This window comes from Serinus canaria, chromosome 24 (assembly GCF_022539315.1).
Source record: "Serinus canaria isolate serCan28SL12 chromosome 24, serCan2020, whole genome shotgun sequence".
Taxonomy (NCBI): domain Eukaryota; kingdom Metazoa; phylum Chordata; class Aves; order Passeriformes; family Fringillidae; genus Serinus; species Serinus canaria.
In genome coordinates this window covers 6633764-6654234 of record NC_066337.1, presented here as the reverse complement: position 1 = coordinate 6654234, position 20471 = coordinate 6633764, and the positions used below count along the sequence as shown (strand labels likewise).

At 50.9% G+C, this 20471-nt stretch overlaps 1 protein-coding gene across 4 annotated transcripts in view; it reads right to left on the bottom strand.

The window, feature by feature from the left end:
* SIK3 (SIK family kinase 3) overlaps positions 1 to 20471 on the bottom strand; it is a 69178-nt gene that overhangs the window by 14930 nt on the left and 33777 nt on the right. For 2 of the 4 annotated variants that reach the window (XM_050983451.1, XM_050983453.1), the window contains exons 2-14: positions 18636 to 18752; positions 17357 to 17420; positions 11658 to 11819; positions 6475 to 6599; positions 6091 to 6214; positions 5281 to 5399; positions 4831 to 4941; positions 4551 to 4694; positions 3931 to 4011; positions 3711 to 3820; positions 3108 to 3261; positions 2293 to 2448; positions 1724 to 1794 (exon numbers count right to left, since the gene is read on the bottom strand). In XM_050983451.1, the coding sequence (XP_050839408.1) occupies positions 1724 to 1794; positions 2293 to 2448; positions 3108 to 3261; positions 3711 to 3820; positions 3931 to 4011; positions 4551 to 4694; positions 4831 to 4941; positions 5281 to 5399; positions 6091 to 6214; positions 6475 to 6599; positions 11658 to 11819; positions 17357 to 17420; positions 18636 to 18677 (1463 nt within the window). In that variant the 5' untranslated portion in view covers positions 18678 to 18752. The remainder of the gene's footprint in view (positions 1 to 1723; positions 1795 to 2292; positions 2449 to 3107; positions 3262 to 3710; positions 3821 to 3930; positions 4012 to 4550; positions 4695 to 4830; positions 4942 to 5280; positions 5400 to 6090; positions 6215 to 6474; positions 6600 to 11657; positions 11820 to 17356; positions 17421 to 18635; positions 18753 to 20471) is intronic. The other 2 variants (XM_050983452.1, XM_050983454.1) reach the window with 1 other exon arrangement.

Sequence of the window (20471 nt, the reverse complement as noted above, 5' to 3'; positions counted from 1 at the left end):
CTGTTGTGGTTTGCTAAGATCATTTTATTTCAGCCCTCCAGGGAACAATCCAATCACGAGCTCTAACAGCGTTTCGGGTGGAAGAAAGTTTCCCAAAGCTCAAAGGAGATGTGACTGCTCCCTGGAACAGAGAGAAGACTGTGCTCTGCTTTCAAGGTCAGATTAAGGAGGGCAAAAGCTGCTCACTGCTGGCTGCAAACAGAGTATTTGGGGCAGTGTCCTGAGAAGCTAAATATTTGCATCTGTCCCCGATGTTAATGCTATTTACCCTTCTCCTCTGATGACTACTGACATGTCGCAACACAAGGGGGTGGAGAACAAGTTAACACACAACCTGGATGGTGCTTTTTCAAGGCCATCTGGTGGAAGAAGAACATGTGCTGTGAAAGAACTAAGGGCAGCACTGTCGAGAGCAGTGAAGTGACCTCTGAGTCCAAGGGGACTTGGTTTTCAGTGGGATCTGAACATTTCAGTGCCTTGCAAAACACTGCACAGGGGTTTCAGAATGTTTCCAGCTGAGCTAATGCTTTAAAGGCTCAGCTGAAACCTTCAGGTTTAGAATAGTGAAAATCTGCCCAGGTAAGATGTCCAGGCATCCCCTTGCCAAGAATGAGATTTATCATGTTTGCACAGCCAAGAAGACCACCTGCTGTTTGAGGTGCTGTCAGAGGACATTACCGGCCCTACATTAGAACTGCTAATGCCTGTTCAAGCTACTCCTGAGGCTACAAGTAGACTTTCCAGGCTGAGGTATGCAAAGGGAGTCTCAGTGCACAGCCTGTCACTGCTCACGCCCACTGTTCCTTGGGAGCGCTGAGAGGAGCACAGGAGCACAGCTGGCCAAGGCTCTGGAGCATGATCTGCACCCACCCCAGTGTCACCCTGCCTGCAACAACCCCCAGCCTGAACCCTTGTGAGCCCCTGAGGAGCCACTCCCTTACCCAGGTGATGACCTGTACAAAGGGGGATCCAGAAAGCTCTTCCAGTTTGAGGTAAGAAGCAGGAGCACCCACCACACGTAGTGCCCAGCTGGTTAGCAGAGAGGAAACTACGCAAAAGCTCCTAAGAAAATGTTAGCAAGGCCACGGTTAGTGTGTTCATGGACTGAGAAAGTACAAGCACATTCTACCCACCTCCTACAATGTGTTTAGAGCAGACACAGAGAACAGAAGTTCCCAGCCTGAGAGCTAATAATGCTTCCCTTATTGGAGCAGACTATTTTAAGGCCTGATGCTAAAATTAGCAGCTAGAGGTACCCGTAATTCCAGCAAGCTCACTTTGTTTGAGGCATCAGAGTTGGATGTTTACTGCATGTCTTGATACAAAAGCTGCTGCACTGGCACCCAAGGCCACAGAGGAGATTCTGCCACCTCCAGCACCCAGCAGGGAGGGGAATCCCTCAGCACTCACTTGGCAGGTTAGTGTGGATCGCATGCTGGTGCACACTAAGCAAAGGAATTTAGCAGTTCCAAGAGTTTCTGGAGAACCTACTGCTCAATCAGCTACCCGTCTCAGGGGAATCCAGCTTTGCAAGCACCCAGTAGTGCCAGAGGAGCAACTGCCTACAGTAATCAACACCCAGAGGAACAGGAGAAGTGTTGAGCCTTCGCAGTAAAATCAACAGTGGTGCCCTGAAGAGGTGGCTGTGTTTGAATCAGCTCTGGAACAGCCCAAGGTGAGCCTTGTGGAGGTAGGAAGGGCAAATGTTAACAGTGGGAGTTACCTCTGCACAGCTTCCTGGTCCGGCTCCCCATCGGAGCTCTCCTCGTCCACAGGGGTGACAGCTGGCACGGCCTGTGGAGAGACAAGCCACGGCTCAGGAGGACACCCAGCACAGTCCCCTCCACACAGGGGACACCTGATCTTCCCAAACAAGCTTCCACAGGGGTGTGTGCTGGCTCCTCTGCAGCACCAAGGAAACCTGGCCAAGAACCCCTTCCAACATTCCTTCCCCAGTCCAAGTGCCTGGGCAGGGCTGCTGCTACTTGGGGAATTCATTGATACAGATGCACCCAGAGAGCAAGAACACATCCGAGATGGACACTTGGGTTTTCTCCATGGGATCAGCAAAGGACAAAAGCAACCACTAAAAAGTCCACAAACACTGTCAGTTCCAGAGAGGAGCACACAGCCCCACCTGGCTCCTGCAGGAGAGCACGGCAGTGCTGCAAGGGGAGCAAGAGAACCCTGGGCAGCGAGCAGGCACATCCCTGCAGCACCAGGCCTGCCGTGCCCTGGGCACAGCCACCTCTGCCTGCGGGAGGGGACATTTTGAAGCTCTGTGCTACTCACTGGCGTCATGGTGACGAGTGGCGAGGGGCCCCGGGGCCGCTTGAGCAGCTGCTGCGCGTGCAGCTGGATGTTGGCCCCGCCGTCGGACGCGCGCCGGCCCAGCGGGCCCATCCCGTTCAGCAGCTGCAGCGTGGGGGGCTGCAGCAGGGACTGCTCCTGCAACACACACACAGCACCGTCACCCACCCCAGCAGAGCCCCAGGGCATGCAGCAGGAGGAGACAAGCCTTCTGGGCTTCAGGGATGTCACCAGCATCTGAGGGATGTGGGGCAGGGACAGGCAGTGGCAGTGGATGAGCAGGGTTTAACTCTGCAGCTCCCTGCACGCTGCTTTAGCTGCCAGGCAGGCTGCAACCTGCAGCTCAAAGCCAGACAGCACAGTCCTGTTTCACCCCAGCCCATTTATTAATTTCATATTGCACTGCTCTTTCATTCTTCGGCTTTTTCACATAATCACAGAGTGGTTTGGGTTGGAAAGGACCTTAAAGATCAGCTCATTCCAACCCCCTGCCATGGGCAGGGACACCTTTCACTATCCCAGGTTGCTCAGAGCTCCATCCAGCCTGCTCTTGAACACTTCCAGGGATAGGGTATCTGCAGCTTTTCTGGGCAACCTGTTCCAGTGCCTCACCACTCTCACAGTAAAGAATATTTTCTTAATATTTGATCTAAACCTACTTTAGGGAACCAACTGGAATCATACATAAAGAGAGAAATTCTTGAGGCTTATGCAGTCCAAGGAGTGACAAACAGAGGGAGCACAAACACCCTCCCACCTGGCAGGGCTCAGAGCACAGCAGGGATCATGGGCAGTACCTTGTACTCCAGCTGCCCCGTGGGCTGCAGGTTCTGCCTGGGCAGCACATTGTGCATGAAGTTCACATTCGGGGTCACCTGCAGGAAGGGAGCCTGAGGAGTGACACGGGGGAAGCCAGGCAGGAGCTTCTGCAGGTCTTCCATGACTTCCGTCCTGTACAATCACAGTTGGAGAGGGGAATTAGCCGTGGTGTGAGGAAAGCCCTCACAGACCCAGTACACCCAGCTTCCCTTCACAAAAAGCTTCTTACTGCTCTGGAAAATGATCACACAGAGCAGCCAAGCCACTCTCTGGTTTTATTTGTCCCTTTTTCCCCCTCCATGTTGAGATTTGGCAGAATTAGCTCTTGGGCATTAACCTCAATGGCATTTATCACAGAAACTTCACCTTGGACATGACAGCAGTGCAGCTCAGGTGAGACACCTGCCTTGACCAAAGCACAGCTTACCCAGAGCTGATCAGGAAGGGCAGGAGGAAAGTACCTCATCCCCATCTAAAATACTGACTAAGCTGTTCAGGGGGACTGGCACTGTTTAAAGGAACACCCAGAAGGACCAAAGTCAATGCTGGAGTGAATGTGCAGGCTGGAGTGCAGTACTCACCGTGGGTCAGCTACTCCCACTGTGTGCCTCCTCATGGACAGGTAACGGACCAGAGCCTCAGGTGATGGCTCCTCCCCCTCATCACTGTCCAAGTTCATTGTTCCATCAGTCTGGGCAGCACAAACATGGGAGATGTTGAAATGCAACATGAGGATCAAAGGAAAGGCTTCAATGTGAGCCAGAAAAAGAGCTTTGCAGGGGTCATGGGGATGTGCTTCACCTCCACAATTTGGTTCTCAGGGTTGATGAGCTGGACTTGGGGCACGTTGATGTTCATGGTGTTGCCTGTCTGTTCTGTCTGCTGAGTGGAGAGATCAGGGTCAGAAAACACAAACACAGCATTGCTTTACAAACACTGATGGATTAACACCAGCCTTAAGCACCTGGAACAGGGAGGTGTTTATTCTCTTCCCTGGAGCCAGTGAAGAGCTGTTTATTCTCAAGAGGTTGCCCCTTTTACCCCCCGCTTCCTTCTGTTCAGGCAGGGTCAGCATCTCTTCTGCTTCCCTTATGGCCTGGCCCCTCCCAAAGCAAGAGCTCATTGCTCCATCAGCAGTGCAAGGTGGGGAGGAAGCATCATCCAGCAGCCCTGGGCTGCGAACTTCCTCAGTTCCTTCCCCTCTGTCACTAAGGGAGCAGGAGACTGTCTGAAGGATGTTCAGGCAATGCACAAACTGTTCCTAACCTCGGGATTAGTGCACCCTAAGTACCAAATTCTCAGACGAGGAATGTTTGGACACTCCAGCCAGGGTGTGGACACCCACGAGCAAGTCTGAGTTTAGCAGGTAAGGGACTGGCTGGCCCCACAGGGCTGGAGGAACACTGGCAAAGGGGATGCACCTGGATGTTGGCTGAGGTGGGGAAGGTGATGGTGCGCGGGATGCTGGGCGAGGGGGCGATGCGCAGGTTCTTGTGCCGCTTGAGGCGGTCGCAGAGCAGGCTGTAGATCGCGCTGTAGTGATCGTACGCGTCGGCTCGCAGCGACTGCAAGGCACAGCAGAGCGGTCACCCCCTCTTGGGCAGTGATAAAGTACATTTTACACTGTGTGGGGCTGCTCAGCTGCCACCAAACACAGCCATTTATCAGCAAGAGGAGCAGGCAGGACACGGCAGGCCTCACCTGCACCGTGCGCTCCTTGTCCAGCCCCATGTCCGCCATGGCCAGCAGCACGTCCTCATTCAGCGGCTCCAGCTGCCTCTCCGTCTTCAGGTGCTGACACTCTGCTATCAGCTGTGAGGGCACAGGCACACAGTCAGAGCTGACATTCCCAAAGGCACACCGATGAGTCACAGCGCTCCCAAGAGCCCAAGCACCGGGCTCTGGCTGCAGCTGGCGTGAGGTCTGATGGCAACTGATCCGAAATCCACTGCCCCAAGCTCCCAGTGCCACAGAGGAAGATAAAAGACGTACATAGATAAGGAATGATGTGGAAAGCAAGCCCAGAACACAGAGAAAAGGGAAAGGCCACGCCTGGGAATGAGTGTTCCCAAAGAGCAGAACCAACGCTGCAGCACCACATGCCCAGAGCCTGTTTGAGTCACCAAGCAGACCCTGCTTGCTGCTGCTCACCCTGTCAAACTCTGCATCAGCCTCCCCCAGCTTCATCCACTTGTGTTTGCAGATCTGCTCCATGGAGAGCCTCTTGCTTGGGTCCAGCACCAGCATGTGGCGGATCAAGTGTTCACACTCTGCCAGGGAAGAGAGGCCGGGTCACTCGTGGGAGGGACACGGCTGCTGCAGCGTTCCCTTTCCCAGCTCCCCTCTGGGGAGTCACCTCACAGAAATACTGCTTCTCCTTGCACTTCACACCTGCTGGTACCCAGCGTGCCTCACTGCTGCAGACACCGACTCCCCTGTGCTAGGAAGGAGGGAAACCAGCCTGGCCACACAGAGCCCTGTCACCCTGTCCCTCCCCATCCTGATGTGAGTGGCTTTTGGAGGTTGAGAGCAAAAGACCCTCAGGATGTTCTCCACTCCACAGTTGTGCCATCATATTACACCTGTGCTGTCACCAAGAGGGACTGCTGAGGCTCTCCTGTTTAGGCTTGGATCTAAGCTTGCTTTGAAAGCTCCATATTTTAGCAGAATATTCTGCATGGAGTGAATCTCTTCCCCAGATAAGCCAGCGAGCAAGGAAGTCTTTAGCTGGGAAACTCCATGCAAAATTGTACCTTAACCTGACAGCAGGCAACCAAGTACCTCCACGTGACTCTTTGTTAAGCTGATTTTAAATGAAAATTAATCACACATTTCACCCCCAAGATTTGTAATCAAAGTGGTTTTGCAGCAGCAGGACACAAACGCTCCTCTCTGACGGGGCCGTTGCTGGGAATTCATGCCCCACAATGCTGTGAGGGAGTGCAGTGAAAAGCCCCTTACCTGTGGACATGAAGAAGGGGATGCGGAACTTGCCGCTGAGCACCCGCGCGCGCAGGTTCTGCAGCGTGCTCCCGTCGAAGGGCAGCGCCCCGCACACCAGCACGTACAGCACCACGCCGAGGCTCTGCACCAAACAAACCCCGTCAGCAAGGCCAAACACCATGAAAATCCATCTCTGGGCAAGGCACGCTTCTGGCACCTCCCCACGGGGAAAATATGGGATAGAGTAGCCAGAATGCAGCTCTGGAAGTGTTTCTTTGGAAAACGCTTTTTGCTGTGTCAGGGCTTTTCTCCAAAACATGTACTGAGCACTCAGGAAGCAAAGCCAAACAAACACAGCAAAAAATCAGATCAAAGTCAGAGAGAAAGAGGCTCATCACATACCCAAATATCAACCTTTGGCCCATCGTACTCCTTGCCTTCAAAGAGCTCTGGGGCAGCATAGGGAGGACTCCCACACCAGGTTTTAAGGAGCTGGCCAGGGGTGAAGATGTTGCTGAACCCAAAATCTGAAAGAACAAAGAGAACCGATGAGAGGAATGTGATTCACTCCAACTGTCCTGAACAAATGGTATTTCAGTAACCTGCTGAGTCTGGTAAGGTCCCGTACCATCCTGTAATGGGTAACCGGTACACAGACACTGGAAATGGAATCACTGAGGTTAGAAAATACCTCCACAGTCACTGAGTGCAACCTGTGCCCGATCCCCACCTTGTCACCAGCCCAGAGACTGAGTACCATGTCCAGTATCTCCTTGGACACCTCCAGGGGTGGTGACTCCAAACCTCCCCAGTGCCCTGAGCTCTGGGCAGTGCCAGCAAGGACAGAGTGCAAAGGGAAAAAGAATGGGAATTCTGATTTTTCCAGAAAACACTACAGGGTTATGGTGGGCAGCTCTACCAACAGAGTCAAATCCTTCACCAAGAGCAAATAACAAATCCTGAAACAGAAAGGTCTTCACCTCGTAGGCAGCCAACCATCAGCTTATGTGGGCACTAATGGCATTCTCTGTTAATTAATCTGCCTCCCCCTGGCTCACAGCTGGGACCTGCACTGCAAAGGGCAAGGAAACAAGTCTGGATCCAAGAGAGAAGGGAGCTGGTTCTTGTTAAACAAAAGAAGTTTCCTTCATTTTTTTTCTTCTCAACTGAATTGAAGCAATCACAGTCACAGAGAGGAGTTCTGAGGTGTCCATATGTTTTTTCTAATACATTCAAGATTATCCAATATTACCAGATAATTACCAATTAATTACCAGTTCTACATCAAATTCCAAGTGAGGATCACCAGTGATGCCAACAGCTCTGTGCCAGAGGCAGGCAAATCCCACCAGCACTCCCCAGAATGCACTAACTGGGGAGTCCAGGCTCCCTCTTGCTGCTCTCCTTACATGATTTTCTATGACCTAGTTTCAGGTGACTCCTCTCCTCCTTTGCACAGCATCTGCAGAACCCAGCAGCCCACCTGGCACCGCTCCTGCCAGCTCAGCTCCTGCAAAGGGACGGGGAGAAGGAATTTGGGGGCACAGCCAAATTCCTTCTCCCCGTCCCTTTGCAGGGAGGAAATTCTCACTGTGGAGATGATTTATGCATGTGGAGAATACCTAACGCAGCCTGTTCCTGTGGAAACACCTGGAGTACACACCAGGCTGCTCCAAGCCCACCTCCAAACAGAGCAGAGATGGTAAATGTTCTTTAAGGGCATTGGAAATCAAAACAAGGCACTTACACGCCCGTTGGGTTTTTACTGTTGGCAGTGAAGCCATCTAAACCTCCAGTCAGCCTTTGGAGGACAATTCCAGGGAAATAGCACACAGCTGCACAATTGTCTTTTCTACCTCTGCAAGCTTTTGAGCTGCTGTCTCACGTTCAAAGCAGGATGTGTAACAAGTGCCTGAGTTACGGCCACTGGAGCCAGCCATAAACGCTGCAGCACTGGATGTATTTCCCAACACACAGCATTTGTATCAGGTTTAGACATAAACTCCTTATGACTGTGGAATTTTGGCACTTCCCATATATTGAGCAAGTCATCCTAGTTTAGTTACTTTTATTTGTCTTTGTAAGTACACCAGCGGGCCTTGGGGAACCACCTGGATTTTCCAAGGAGTGCACAGCCGGGAGCAGCTCCAGCCCTGCTCAGGTGAGCCCCACTCTGCTGCACAGGTCACAGCGAGTGTCAGCAGCAGGGGCAGGGCTGTGCCATTCCAGGTCCATGCCATTCCAGGTCCATGCCATTCCAGGGCTGTGCCATGCCAGCTGGCAGCACTGCAGCTCGGAACAGACACGCAACAGCTGCCTCCTGCCCCCTCCTCTGCTTCCTGCAGATTGGTCAGCTGGGAAACTTCACCCCTTCCCCATCGTGCTGAAATTCATCCAGGGATTCACAGCTCTTCTGGACAGGGAGAGGAGGTGGGGAGAAGGGGAAATGCAGTGTCTGTCCTTAGGGAATGGGGCCAGCGGGTCCCAGAGCTGTGTGCTCAGCCCGTGGCTGCCCCAGCTCGGGGTGAAACCTCTCCCTGGGCAGGGATGCTGCTGTGCCCAGCCCCTCCTGGGCTCGGGGCAGGCAGCCTGCTGGGCTCTGCAGGGAGCTGGAGCCAGCAGATCCTGCACGGGGACACTGCTCCCAGGCTGGAAACGGCTTCCAGATCCCACCTGCGCTGCAGGACTGAGGTCAAGGCTGGGGAAAACAGCAGGGCTTTAAAAACCCAAAGAAAGTTCACGGGAGGACTTGAAAACCCCGGAGCAACTAAGCACAAAATCTAAACCAAACAAAAACACAAATTACAACTTAAATAAACTTTCGTAAAATCTATGGCCAAGGAGATGCATAAATCCAAATCCTCAGGGAGCAATCAGGCCACATTCCACAAACAGATGCAGAGGGAAAGAGGCACTTTTGAGCAGCAAGGTGAGCCACAATGATGTGATACAGGGAAAATATTTAAAACAAACATCTCTGCTACAAAACAGTGGGTCCAGTCCCTCAAGTTTCCTTGGAGCTGAGCTCAGGGAGTGGCTTCAGTCTCTGCCCAAGAGGGATTTCACCCTCAGGAGGGGAAGGAGCAGCTGACTCCTGCAGACGAATGCAAAGCGATGCATAGATCAGATTCCTCTCTGAAACCATCCCCGGCAAGGCCGGGCTGTTTAGCAATCATCAACTCCTGGCTGAACTCTCGGGCTGGGAGCACAGGGAGCACAGTGCCAGCAGCTACTGACTCAGCCTCTGAGAAGGTACACTGGAGAAAAAGCATCCATGGGAAAAATGAGAGCGAGGGTCACGGCGCTGGGATCTCGCTGTTTACGCAAAACAGCGAGGCAGCAATCAATCAATCAATCAATCAATCAATCAATCAAAACCCAGCCCAAAGAGTGCCCACCAGTGAGAGCAGCAGCACTGCCCACCCCGGGAGCTGGCACCTGCTGAATGCCAGGTGAGGGATTTAGAGCTTCAATTGGGTGTCAGGCAGAAAGTGCCAGAAAATCTGCACTGATCAGAGTCTGAAAAGCTCCAAATTTTGTGTTAGACACAGTTAATGGGTTTGGCCCAATAAGTGAAGCTCAGCTGGTTCTTCACCAGTGTAACTGGTGTATGCATTTCTGTAGCATTTCTCCTGGGAGGTCTGTTGTGAAGCAGATCTGTTGCTATCACTTTTTTTTTTTTTTCTCTTGAAACAATGGAAGAACTGGTGTCAAATTGTAACTGATGAGTTATAGGGAGAAAACTTAATACTTGGAAAATCCTATACCATAAATCAGCTTTTCCAGGCTACTTTTCAAAGCACTACAGCATCTTCCTGCCAAGGCAAACACTGCCACCACCAGGGTGGGGACTATCTCCTGGAGTCATTCTGGGAGCACAGATTTGGAAGGAAAATAGTTTCCAACTCCCTTAGATAAAAAAAGGTTTCCACAATTTCCAGAGCTTCTCAGCCTGCTCATGTGGACATTTCTCCAGCAAATGCAGCTGAATTCCAGTTTCCACCTGGGTTGGTTTTTAACTTCTCGCTGTTTGCCAGGCACCCTCCCCCTCCACACACAGCGCATTTTTCCTGTGAACACAAGATGGCCTCAAACCATTAGTGCAGCCTTTGCATGGAACACCAGAAAGTGCTGCTCAGAGACCTCCCCAGCAGCACTCCCCGAGCTCCACAGCCCCTCCACTCCTACTCCAAGGAGCTGCACTCCTGCTTCATCAGCGATGCCTCTGTCACTTATCTCCTGCTCCCAGAACAGTGAGGAGCAGGTTATCATTCCTGTGCCAAGAAGGACGTGGTTCACACTGTTAAGCACCAGAGGGAAGTCCATGAAGTCCATCTCTCCTTTCTATTCCTTTCCCACTACCTCCTCACAGATGGAGTGTGAGGGAAGCATAAGAAATTGCTGATGATTTTACCACAAACCGAGTGTTGAGCTCTAATCTAACACCTCAGGATGGTACACGAGAGAACAGCAACAATGAGCTAGACTGTTTCCTTTCTTCAAGATGCTATCTAGACAGAGGAGTATTTCCCACGTCCCAGAAGTAACATTGCTCAGACTGAAGTTTTGTAGCCCTCAGCACTTAAAAAAAAAAAAAATCAAGTTACAAACCCTTGCAAAAGACAACAATCTCACCCAGGAAGTGTGCTGGGAGAGGGAGCAACCAAGTGCTCTCTAAAGATGCTCTGCTGTGCCCTAGGCTCTGGGAGAATTAAATGCTGAGTGTAAGATCTACCACTCCCAAAGCCCATGAAATGAGATGACCAGGGCAGGATCACAGAATATTCTCAGTTGGAAAGGACCCACGAGGATTGAGTCCAACTCTTAAGTGGTAAATCCCATTGGTTCAGTTGGTCATAATCCCACCAAGCCCAGTGAAGTCAAGCCTAGTCAGTGCCCCCCAGAGATGAGCCAAGGCTCAGTCTCATGGTCAGTGGATCACAGACATGCAGCTGTGTTAGGTCAGGACAGAAATGCCCAGGGAAGAAGCTCTCTGGAAGGGCAGATAGTGACAAAAAAATCCCTGCAAAACTCTGGGAGCAGTCAGTGAGGGCCCGTGTGCTCAGCTGCTTCAGCTTCTCCCCCTGCAGGGTATAAAGCCCCAAAGCACTGAGGCCACTCTGGCTCTGTCACAGCACATCGAGAACGATTCCAGGAGTGCAGTTTCCCCTCCACTGCTCCCCCATCCACCTTGTCATCCCTACTTTGCCATTCCTGCTCTCTCACCTAGCCTGACCTGCTCTGAAGAAGCCCTGAACCAGCAGCAGGACTTAGAACAAGGTCAGTTTTGTGATACTGTCTCACCCATCACCCAGAGGAGTGAACGCTGCAGTGTCTGCAGCCTGGGAAGCCAAACCTGACTTTTTTTTCTTCTTCTTTTACTTTGCACTACTCAAAGGGAGGTATAAATCTCCTGGCTACAACCTGGCAGTTCCAGCTCTGGGCAGCAGGCCACACAGAAATCCAAAGCTTCCTTTAGCTGCACCGCGTTTCCTTCTCCCTGAATACCTGGAAGCAGCCAGTGCCTACATTTATTAACTCCTGAAAGCAGCTGCCTTCCTCCCACTCCGCTCAGCTTAGCTCACCTGCTATTTTGATGTTCAGGTTTGCATCCAGGAGGAGATTTTCTGCCTTCAGATCCCTGTGGACTATGTTACGACAGTGACAGAAGTTGACAGCAGCCACGATCTGCTTGAACTTTCTCCGGGCCTCCTTCTCGGCCATGCGCCCGTGGGCCACGAGGTGATCTGTGAGGTGGAGGAGAACACAGGGTTATGGACACAGGGGCTTCTCCTGCTCGTGGAGAGAGCTGGGGAGGTGGGAGCAATGTGGGCACAGCGTGGTTCCCAGCTCCAGCAGCAGCCATGGAGGAGGACAAGCAGGGACGGGCACACCGCTGCCAACCAGCCCTTGCTCGGGCTGGCTTTGCAGTTGGTGTTACATAGAGGACAGCTGAGGGATGCCTGGAAAATCAGAGCAGCTTTGTACACAGGGGCAAAGGTTTTAAAATCGTTTTCTACATCAAAATAAAAATGAAGCTTTTCCAGCCTTTGCCCTCAGTCAGACCCCAAGCCTGGTACCACAGCACCTTGAGAGGTGCATCTTCCTGTCCACGTGCCATCCTTCCTTCCCCCTGCTTTTTCACAGGAAACGTGTCTTTGGTCTAACTCCTGCTGGAACCAGTGAGCTCCCAGGTAGTCACAGCCACAAGCAGCTGCTCACCTCAGCTCTCCAGCCAGCACAGCTACCAGCAGCTGCAGGAGGGACTGAACATCCTCCTTCTCTGTGCATCAATGCAACAACATCCTTGCGAAATCCAAGAAAGCATTTCATTATAAAAATGGAGCTGGCCTCCACTACGGAAATCTGAGCACTCCCAAATATTTTGCTGAAAGCCTGTGCTCTCACTCAAAGGTAGTGTTTGTTGCCAGCTGGGCTTTCCTGGGAAGCCAGCACTGCACACACGGACAGGAAAAGCCTCTCCAAGAGATCACAAAGGCAGGCACACAGCAGTGACCCAGCTGAAGTTCAATCCACTTAAAACCTGGAAGCACCAGGCTCACAGAAGCCACTTGTCACTCTGTCCCACAAGCAGGGATGGATAGGCAGGAGACAGGCAGCAGAAAAGGCAGAGAAAGGAAACCTCACTTCAGGAGATTGTAACTCCCTGGTTGGGCCATCAAGTTGGCCTCAAAACATCTCTGGTCAAAATTAGGCTGAAATGATTCACATCCCTCCCTAAACTCCATTAAACTGGGGGCTCAATACAGATATCTGTTCTTGAAAATAATAACAATAAATCACTTGTGCAGGTTTCTCATCGGGTGGTTGTGTTTTTCCCCAGTCACCCATTCATTAAAATACCCGTGACATAATTGACTCGCAGTAAATACTAATTACCAAGATCCATCAAAGCAGTTGTGCTGCTCCTGACTGCACAGCAACCTACTTCTGCCTTTGCCCACTCATGTTGTGCAACAGACTCGAGGTGTTTTTCAAAGAACTTGTCAATTAACTCTTGTTCATGGGATAAACTTATTCCGTAAGCAAATCCAAATCAGGGCTGGAGAAGGAAAACCATCACCAAGTCCAATCTGACCCTCAGCTCGCTCGCTGGGCAAAGCAAAGCCACCATCTCAAATTGCCCCGTAGTATTTCATTAAGGCATTTGCATGGTCATAAATTTGTGACTCTAAGGAGACTGACAGCAGAGCACAGCAAGGGCTGCTCCAATTTAAGCCACTGATCAACAGGTAATAGCTCAGCTCCTAAACAAGGTCATTCACACCTTCTGCTCCACTGAGATTTGGGAGCCAGCCTGTCCATACAGCAAGTGCCCTTGAAACAAAGCACAAGGCTCCAATCTCTCAACAATTTCTGAAATATTTTAGCAATTCTGCAGGCAAGAAAGCAAATCCAGCTACTGCAGCAGGTGTCTTTCTGCAAGGCTTTCCTATGTGGATTTCTGCCCAAACCAAGTTCACCAGTCCTGGCACAGCCAGTGACACCCCCTGGGGCACTTGGGGCACCCGCTGCTCCATGCCTCTTACCCAGAAAACTGCTGCCCCTCTGCCCAGCCAGTCCTTCTTAGGCTGCAAAAGGCCCTTTTTAGGTTAGGTGTGAAATTTCACTTTTGATGAAGAACTGGGAGCAGAGGCCCAGGCTCTGCACGTAGGCACGGCGCTCGGAGCCCACTGACATTTCTGCACCAGCTCCAGAGGAAGGACAGAAACAATGAGGCTACAGAATGCTTCACATACCACCAAGGGCAACTGTATGCCAAAATTAACCATTGCGAGCTTAGTCTGCACAAACCTCCCATGCAGGGGAGGTTACAGAGCTGACCTGAGTGCTGAGCTGGGAGGCAGCACCCTGCTCTGAGCGTGCCAGAGCACCCAGAGCCTGGCTCGTGCACAGCGATGCTCCTCTGGGCGTCTTCCAGAGGGGAAGGAATGCATCATTTCATTGCACAACCCCTACACACATCAGTCACTGCTCTCCCTACTTACATGAAGCACCTGACGCTGCTCTCTGTGTTAAAAAAAACAATCCAATCCTACACTGGGGAAAAATCACCTTTGGTTCAGAAAGCACTGACACACAAGTTTCCACTCCCCGCCTCTGGACAGACGCCTCGTGCTTTTAAGCTGCTTTCTGTCTGGAAAACAAACACTGATGAAGCTTCACATCTCTGTGTGGGGGATTAAGTCACATTTCCAGTGAATTTGGTGACCTTGTGATGTCAGAAGCAGTCTGACCTTCTAGAGACAGGCACCACAACACTGTTTAATGTGTCTGCCCAGTTCAGGCTCACAGTGCTCAGGACAAGCGGGCGGGCGGTGGGGAGACAGGGCAGACGTGGGAACCACATCAACCAGATGATAATTTTCTAAATTTCCTGTGATTTTTTTTTGATAATCAACCAAGAACTCATATTCCGTCAGTGAGGACTGGAGATTATTTACAGTTTTCATAGTAAACAGCTGAAAGCAAACCAGATTTTTAGCCTATATCCCATCTGACCTCAAAAAAGGACACTCGAGGGACCTGGAATAGAGACCACCCTATGTTTAAAAGGAGACATTCATTTCTTCATAATGTCAAACCAGCCACCCAACCACACGCAAAACACGGACAGGGACAAAAATAACAATTTACATTTGGCTGCTGGAGCCCACAGCAAAACCAAGGCCTGTCCCTGGTCCCTGCTACGCAAACAAAGTGAATTATCAACCATTTCCAGTAAGAGATGAATCAAAGACTCTTACGGCACAGCCTGGCCGCCGAAGGAGTGCTCAGCCCTTTACTGGAACTTGGGATAAACAGGTGGTGCAGCCCTCCCAGGTGCTGAGCTGGGATCCCTGTGGAGCTCCCATGGGCAGGGACAGGCCAGCCCTGACTGACTGCAGCCATTTACAGAAACCATCGCTCTCGCTGCTGAAAGCTCTGACCTCTGGCACTGCCTGGGAAATGCTGACAGCTTTAAGCCTTGGGAAGTTCTGAAAGCATCAGAGAAGCAATTTAAGATGTGTTCCTTACAAAAACCTGCAGTTTACAATGGCACAATGCTGCAACTCTGGTTCTATGGGGTTGCACTCAAATGGCCCATGGCGTTTGGCACCCAGAACATCACAGCTGTCAGCCCCCCCTTACCCTCCAGCACCACATTTTAAAGCCTACATCATGCAGGTGTTAAGACATGACCAAAAAGAAGATTGAAGAGACTCTGCACAGGCCCATTTCACACAGAACCCCCAGTGCCCAGTAAGAGGCACGGTGCCAGTGGCTGCACTGCCCACACACACCTCACACACCATCCCTGCAGCACATCCAGCCACTCCCAACAAGCCCAGCTGCCCTAGCAGGGATAGGCACGGAGAGGAGGCACCATGCAGGTGAGGTTTTACCCAAGAGGAGAGCCCAGCTGCCCACGCTGCCATGGACTCTGTCTCCAGCACACACGGACGTGAGACCCTCCAGTGCTGGAGATGCAAGGACTGCAAGGAAACCTCCCCAGAATGGGCTCCTGCTTCCTCCCTGCAAATTGCTTCCGCTGGTAGAACAAAGTCTTAATGGCTCCTCAGGAAACTCTGAATACGAAAAGCTGAGACTTGAGTTTTCCCCTCTCTGCTCTTGCACTGAGGGCAGTGCCCAAAAATCCTCAAAACTGGGGAGGGAGGCACGACCTCCTGGCTTGGGTCTGCAGAAGCCTCACGCTATCACAGAGCTGGCTTCTCCCAGCTATCAGTGAGGATAAAATGCTGGGCAGCAACATGGAAATTAGCCATGCTAATGAGCTGAATTTACTACAGCAGAAAATCTTTCAGAAAGCAATTAGGTTTTCACTTCGACTCACGCAGAAGGCTATTTTTGTAACCAAAGAATTCATTCCAAGTTTGTATGTGAGCTTGCACATAGCTCTGGATTTAAAAAAAGATGAGCCCATTCCTGCCAAATTCAACAGAAGAGGGAGAAAAAGTAAAAAGAGATTTATACTTTTCTGTGGTGATACACACCCAAGCCAACTCCAGGACACGTGCAGGTGATTTTGCTGTGCATAGGAAGGTGAATTTCACAAGCCTTTGGAACTGCTGAGTGTGTCCAGCACCATGATTCATATTTGAATAAACAACTGGAAGGCTCAGCAAGTCAGTTTTTCACCAGGCAATCCACACTTCCCAAACATCAGCTGTCACTTGCTTCCCCTTCGGCTGTCACCTTCTCAGGGAGAAATCCAAGGGACATGGACAATATTGACAAGAAGCCATGGCAACCATCTACAGAGGTACTGAGGAACTGGTGGCAGTTTGTAGTGGCTGGAAACCAGCACTTTTCAGCTTTTAGTTTCCTTAATTTGGGGCTTTTCTTGCTTCACTAAAAGCTTCATCTTTTACTACAACTCAGCTTCTCCTCCAGAGAAAAGAGAAGTAAAATCAAAAGTGCATCTTCTGTAATGACTGACGAGGACAGGGGGAGTGTTCCCAGGAGCTGACAGGCCACGTGTGACTGTCCTCACTTCCTTGACTGAAGCTAATTCAAGCACACAGGATTTTCCCCCTTTCTGGAGGCTCATATTGGCAAAGCCAGTACAGACCAATGTTGCAAAATCCTGTCTCTGTCACCCAGTACAAAATTCCAGTCTATAAGTAAATTCGTGCTTCTATAAGTTTTGCTATTGCTCACCAAACAAATGAATAAATCAGCCCACAGTTCTTTCAGTTATGCTGCACAGATACTTTTCTCTCTTTCAGGAACAGCTCCTGTGGTCAAGAACACTCAGCCAAAACTCTCTGGGACAATGGTGCTTGGAAGGAATGTAACCAATGCTGGCTAAGATAACATCAGATATCATAAAGAAAAGACAAGACATGGTTTTGAGCACAAAACCCTCCAGAAGTGCAGGACTGCCTGTTTCTTTGAAAGCTGCTGACACATCCCAACAGTTCCACTGTCATCAACAAGGTTCATTTAACTTGCTGGGAAGCAAAGCACTCAGCAACACTAAAATCCAACTGCATGACTATTTCCAACATCTTTAATCCCAAAGTGAGCATGAAAGAGGAGCAGCACCACCTGTCAATGAAACCCAAAGAAGAAACAGAGGTTATGGGGGCTATTTTCCATCGAGTTGGTCTCATTTATTCTTTTACTCCTCTTGTCAATGGAAAGTCTGCAGGCTGAAGGGCACCTCTCGGCTGAAACAAGAGAGTGTGGTGGCTATTTTCAGTTTACTGTAGTTGACCAAGTGCATTATCTGATTAAAGAATGCAATAAATGTACTTACCAAATATTTCCCCTCCACTGGCATACTCTGTCACCAGATAAATCATCCGCTCCGTCTCCATAACCTGCACACAAGGACACAGCAGTGACACATAAGGAGACTGCTGAGTGCAACGAGAAATAGCTCTGAAACCACCCTTATTCCCCTGTAACAGAGGGAACTGCCTTCATAAATCCAAACTCTAACCTTCCCGTGCTTCCCAGAGCCACTGCAGGGATGACAGGAACTGGGGATAGGAAGGATGAAACAGCAAGTTTCAAACACTAAATCTGTAACTACACCTTACACTTCAGCTGCACCTTCCTCCTCCTGGTCTGTTTCCCCTCCTGTTAGCCTTTGCTCCCAGGTCTTGTCCTGTTCCAGCAGCCTGGGAGACTTCTCAGGGCTGCTACCCTGCTCTTCTCCCACCCTGAACAAAGCCCAGCCCCAAGTGTCGCCTCTTCAGTCCCACATCCAAAGCTTTAGATGGAATGAAACAGGTTTTAAAAGGTTTTTTTGGCTCAAAAGAAAGGTTTAAGGAGTAAGTTTGCAAAGAAGCACCCCCTGAATACCTTGAAAGTGCCACAGTCCCTGTAAGCATCTCGCACATGGTTTGGTCAAAGGAGCTAAACATTAACCTTTGTCACTTCCATTCAGTTTTAACTCTTTAGAGTCCAAATAAATGTTCAAATCTCTCAAGCACAGATGGGAAACAGAGTCCCTCATGCCTCAGCTCCCATCACTCTGCTGCACCCTCCTCACAGAGGGGCACAACCAGCTACCTGTGTAAAGGGCAGACCACGTGGCTTCTGCCTCTGGGGGTTTTGTTTGCAGACACAAAAGTCAAACAAACTGGAAAAAAAGTCTTCAAACAATATTCAAAAGCAGGTCTGCTGCCAGTATTGATCCCCTTCCAGGAAAGGGCTGAGCAGATAGCAGGGCCTGGGGGCCACAGGGAGCTGGGCAGGGAGAGGAGAGCTCAGTCTACTCCTGGGTGAGATTTACTCCCTCCCTTAAAGGGAGAAGGGGAACCTGCATCCGGTTTCAACTGGGAAACTGAGCACACAATGGCCATAAACAAGTGGCAGGAGGCCAGCCCGCAGCAGAAGCATGATGTCCCAGAAAGAGAAGGATTAGCTACACTTTCCCCCTGCCCCTCCAGTCAAAACACTTTGAGACCTTCAAAACATAAAGGGCTTTCCCAGTTCCATGTGGAAGGAATGGAGGGACAGCTCTGGAGCAAGTGCTGCTGCACAGTGTGGAGTCAAGGGATGGGAGCTCCACGGCAGAACGCTCCTACCTGGTACAACCTGATGATATGAGGGTGGCAAAGCATCTTCATGATCTGAACTTCTCTAAATATCTTCTTCAGGTTCTCTTCATCCAGCTGAGTCTTATCAATGATCTTTATCGCAACCTGGCAGAGGGGAAACAAGAGAAGTTACTGACCCAGCTGCATGATCCACACAGCAGCTCCCTGCACCAGGGCTGATAAACCCCAGCAGGGATGGGAATGGGGGGCAGTGTCAGGCTTCTAACAATTGAGGTGTTTATTTATCTGTTTTAAACCAGAAGTGCTCTGCAACGCAACACTAATGGAGTTTAAACAAGTCTAAGTGCTTCCAGTCAGCTGCTCTCCAGTCTCCAAGACTTTCCCTCCACCTCCCTGGTGCTGGCAGCTCCCAGCTCCTTTGGGCATGGACTGTGGAACCACCAGACTCTAAACACGGAGACACTTCTGTGCTAAGAACCACCTGTCCTCAAGTCCACTGGGCACCCTGCTTCATCCACACACAGACAGCAGGGATGGGAATCTTTTCTGGAATGCCAGGATGAACAGGAGAGAAAAGGCAGAGTGAAACCTTGATGGAGAAAACAGCTGAGAGAAAAAGCTGCTCTGCCTGGCAGAGGAGCATCTGCCTTTCTGCTTCTAAATCAAATTTCAGCCTTTAATGTCTTCCTCCGGACCACGAAACACCCCTTTGAGCTCCAGTCTGGGGATTTGTGGGATGAGTCCCCATCCCCCAGCAGGTTTTCCCACTTGGAAAGGGCTCTCCCTGGGAAAAGATCTGTTTCTACAAATCTCCTGGTTGCTTTGCTGGAGAGCCTAATTTACACAAGTCCTGCCCAGGAAGGCTGTAGGATCATGCAAAGGCCTGGGGAAGGGCATGCAAAGCAGCACTGCCACGAAAACCGCTGAGGATGCACAGCCAGAAAGATCTGACACAGAAATGCTTGGCTTGTCCCAGACCCCAGAGCTCAGTGGGGACAAGGACAAGTGCTCTGTGCACGGCAGCGTGCCAGGACCACGGGCACAAACCCACAGGGGCACACGACCCGAACACATGTCCCTCTCCTAGTGCCAGCCCCAAGGGCAGGGCTAAGGGATGCTCTCACAGGCACGCACACAACCACACAAAAGCAGCTTCAGATCCTTTAAGGGAATCTTTCTTTAAGGGAACAATCTGAAGCACATGAAAATTAAGCCCCATATTTTATGATCAAATCCCTGCCAGAGCAATAACCGCCCTGCATGTGAGCAGAACCCAGCAGAATCCCGAAACGGCACCCAAGCACAATAAGCTGTTTCTTTCATTTGAAACCTTTAATTCAGAGCGCAGGAACGTTTCCAGCCTTCCAAGTCACTGAGCATGCTTCCTCCAGCAGGAGCGGGAGCTGAACGGCAGCCAGGTCTGGCACTCGGCGCTGGGAGCTGCTGGCAGGAGGGGCTGGAGCCCAGGCACGAGGTGAAACGGCAGCAGGGGCTGCCAGGCACCGGGGCTGTGATTAACGGGGGCAGAGCCCCGGGAGCAGCCCAGCGCGGATCCGCGCCACAGGGATCCAAGCATGGCGCTCAGCAGCGGGCTGGGGATGTACAGAGAGCCAGAGGGGGATTGGGAAACACTCTCCACATGCTTTTCACCCAAGGTTTTCCTGCAAGAACGGGCTTTTGTAAAGCTTAAGCATAAATGCACATAAAAGCTAAGAGACGCTTCCTCTGAGAGCAAAGCCAAGATGTCTACCCAGAGACATGAGTCATTTTCAGGCCCAAAGACATAAATGAAAATCCACAGATCTGGAGTATTCCTAAGCTCCTTACTCATTCCCAGCTCTATATTTGCTCTAAGGAACTCGC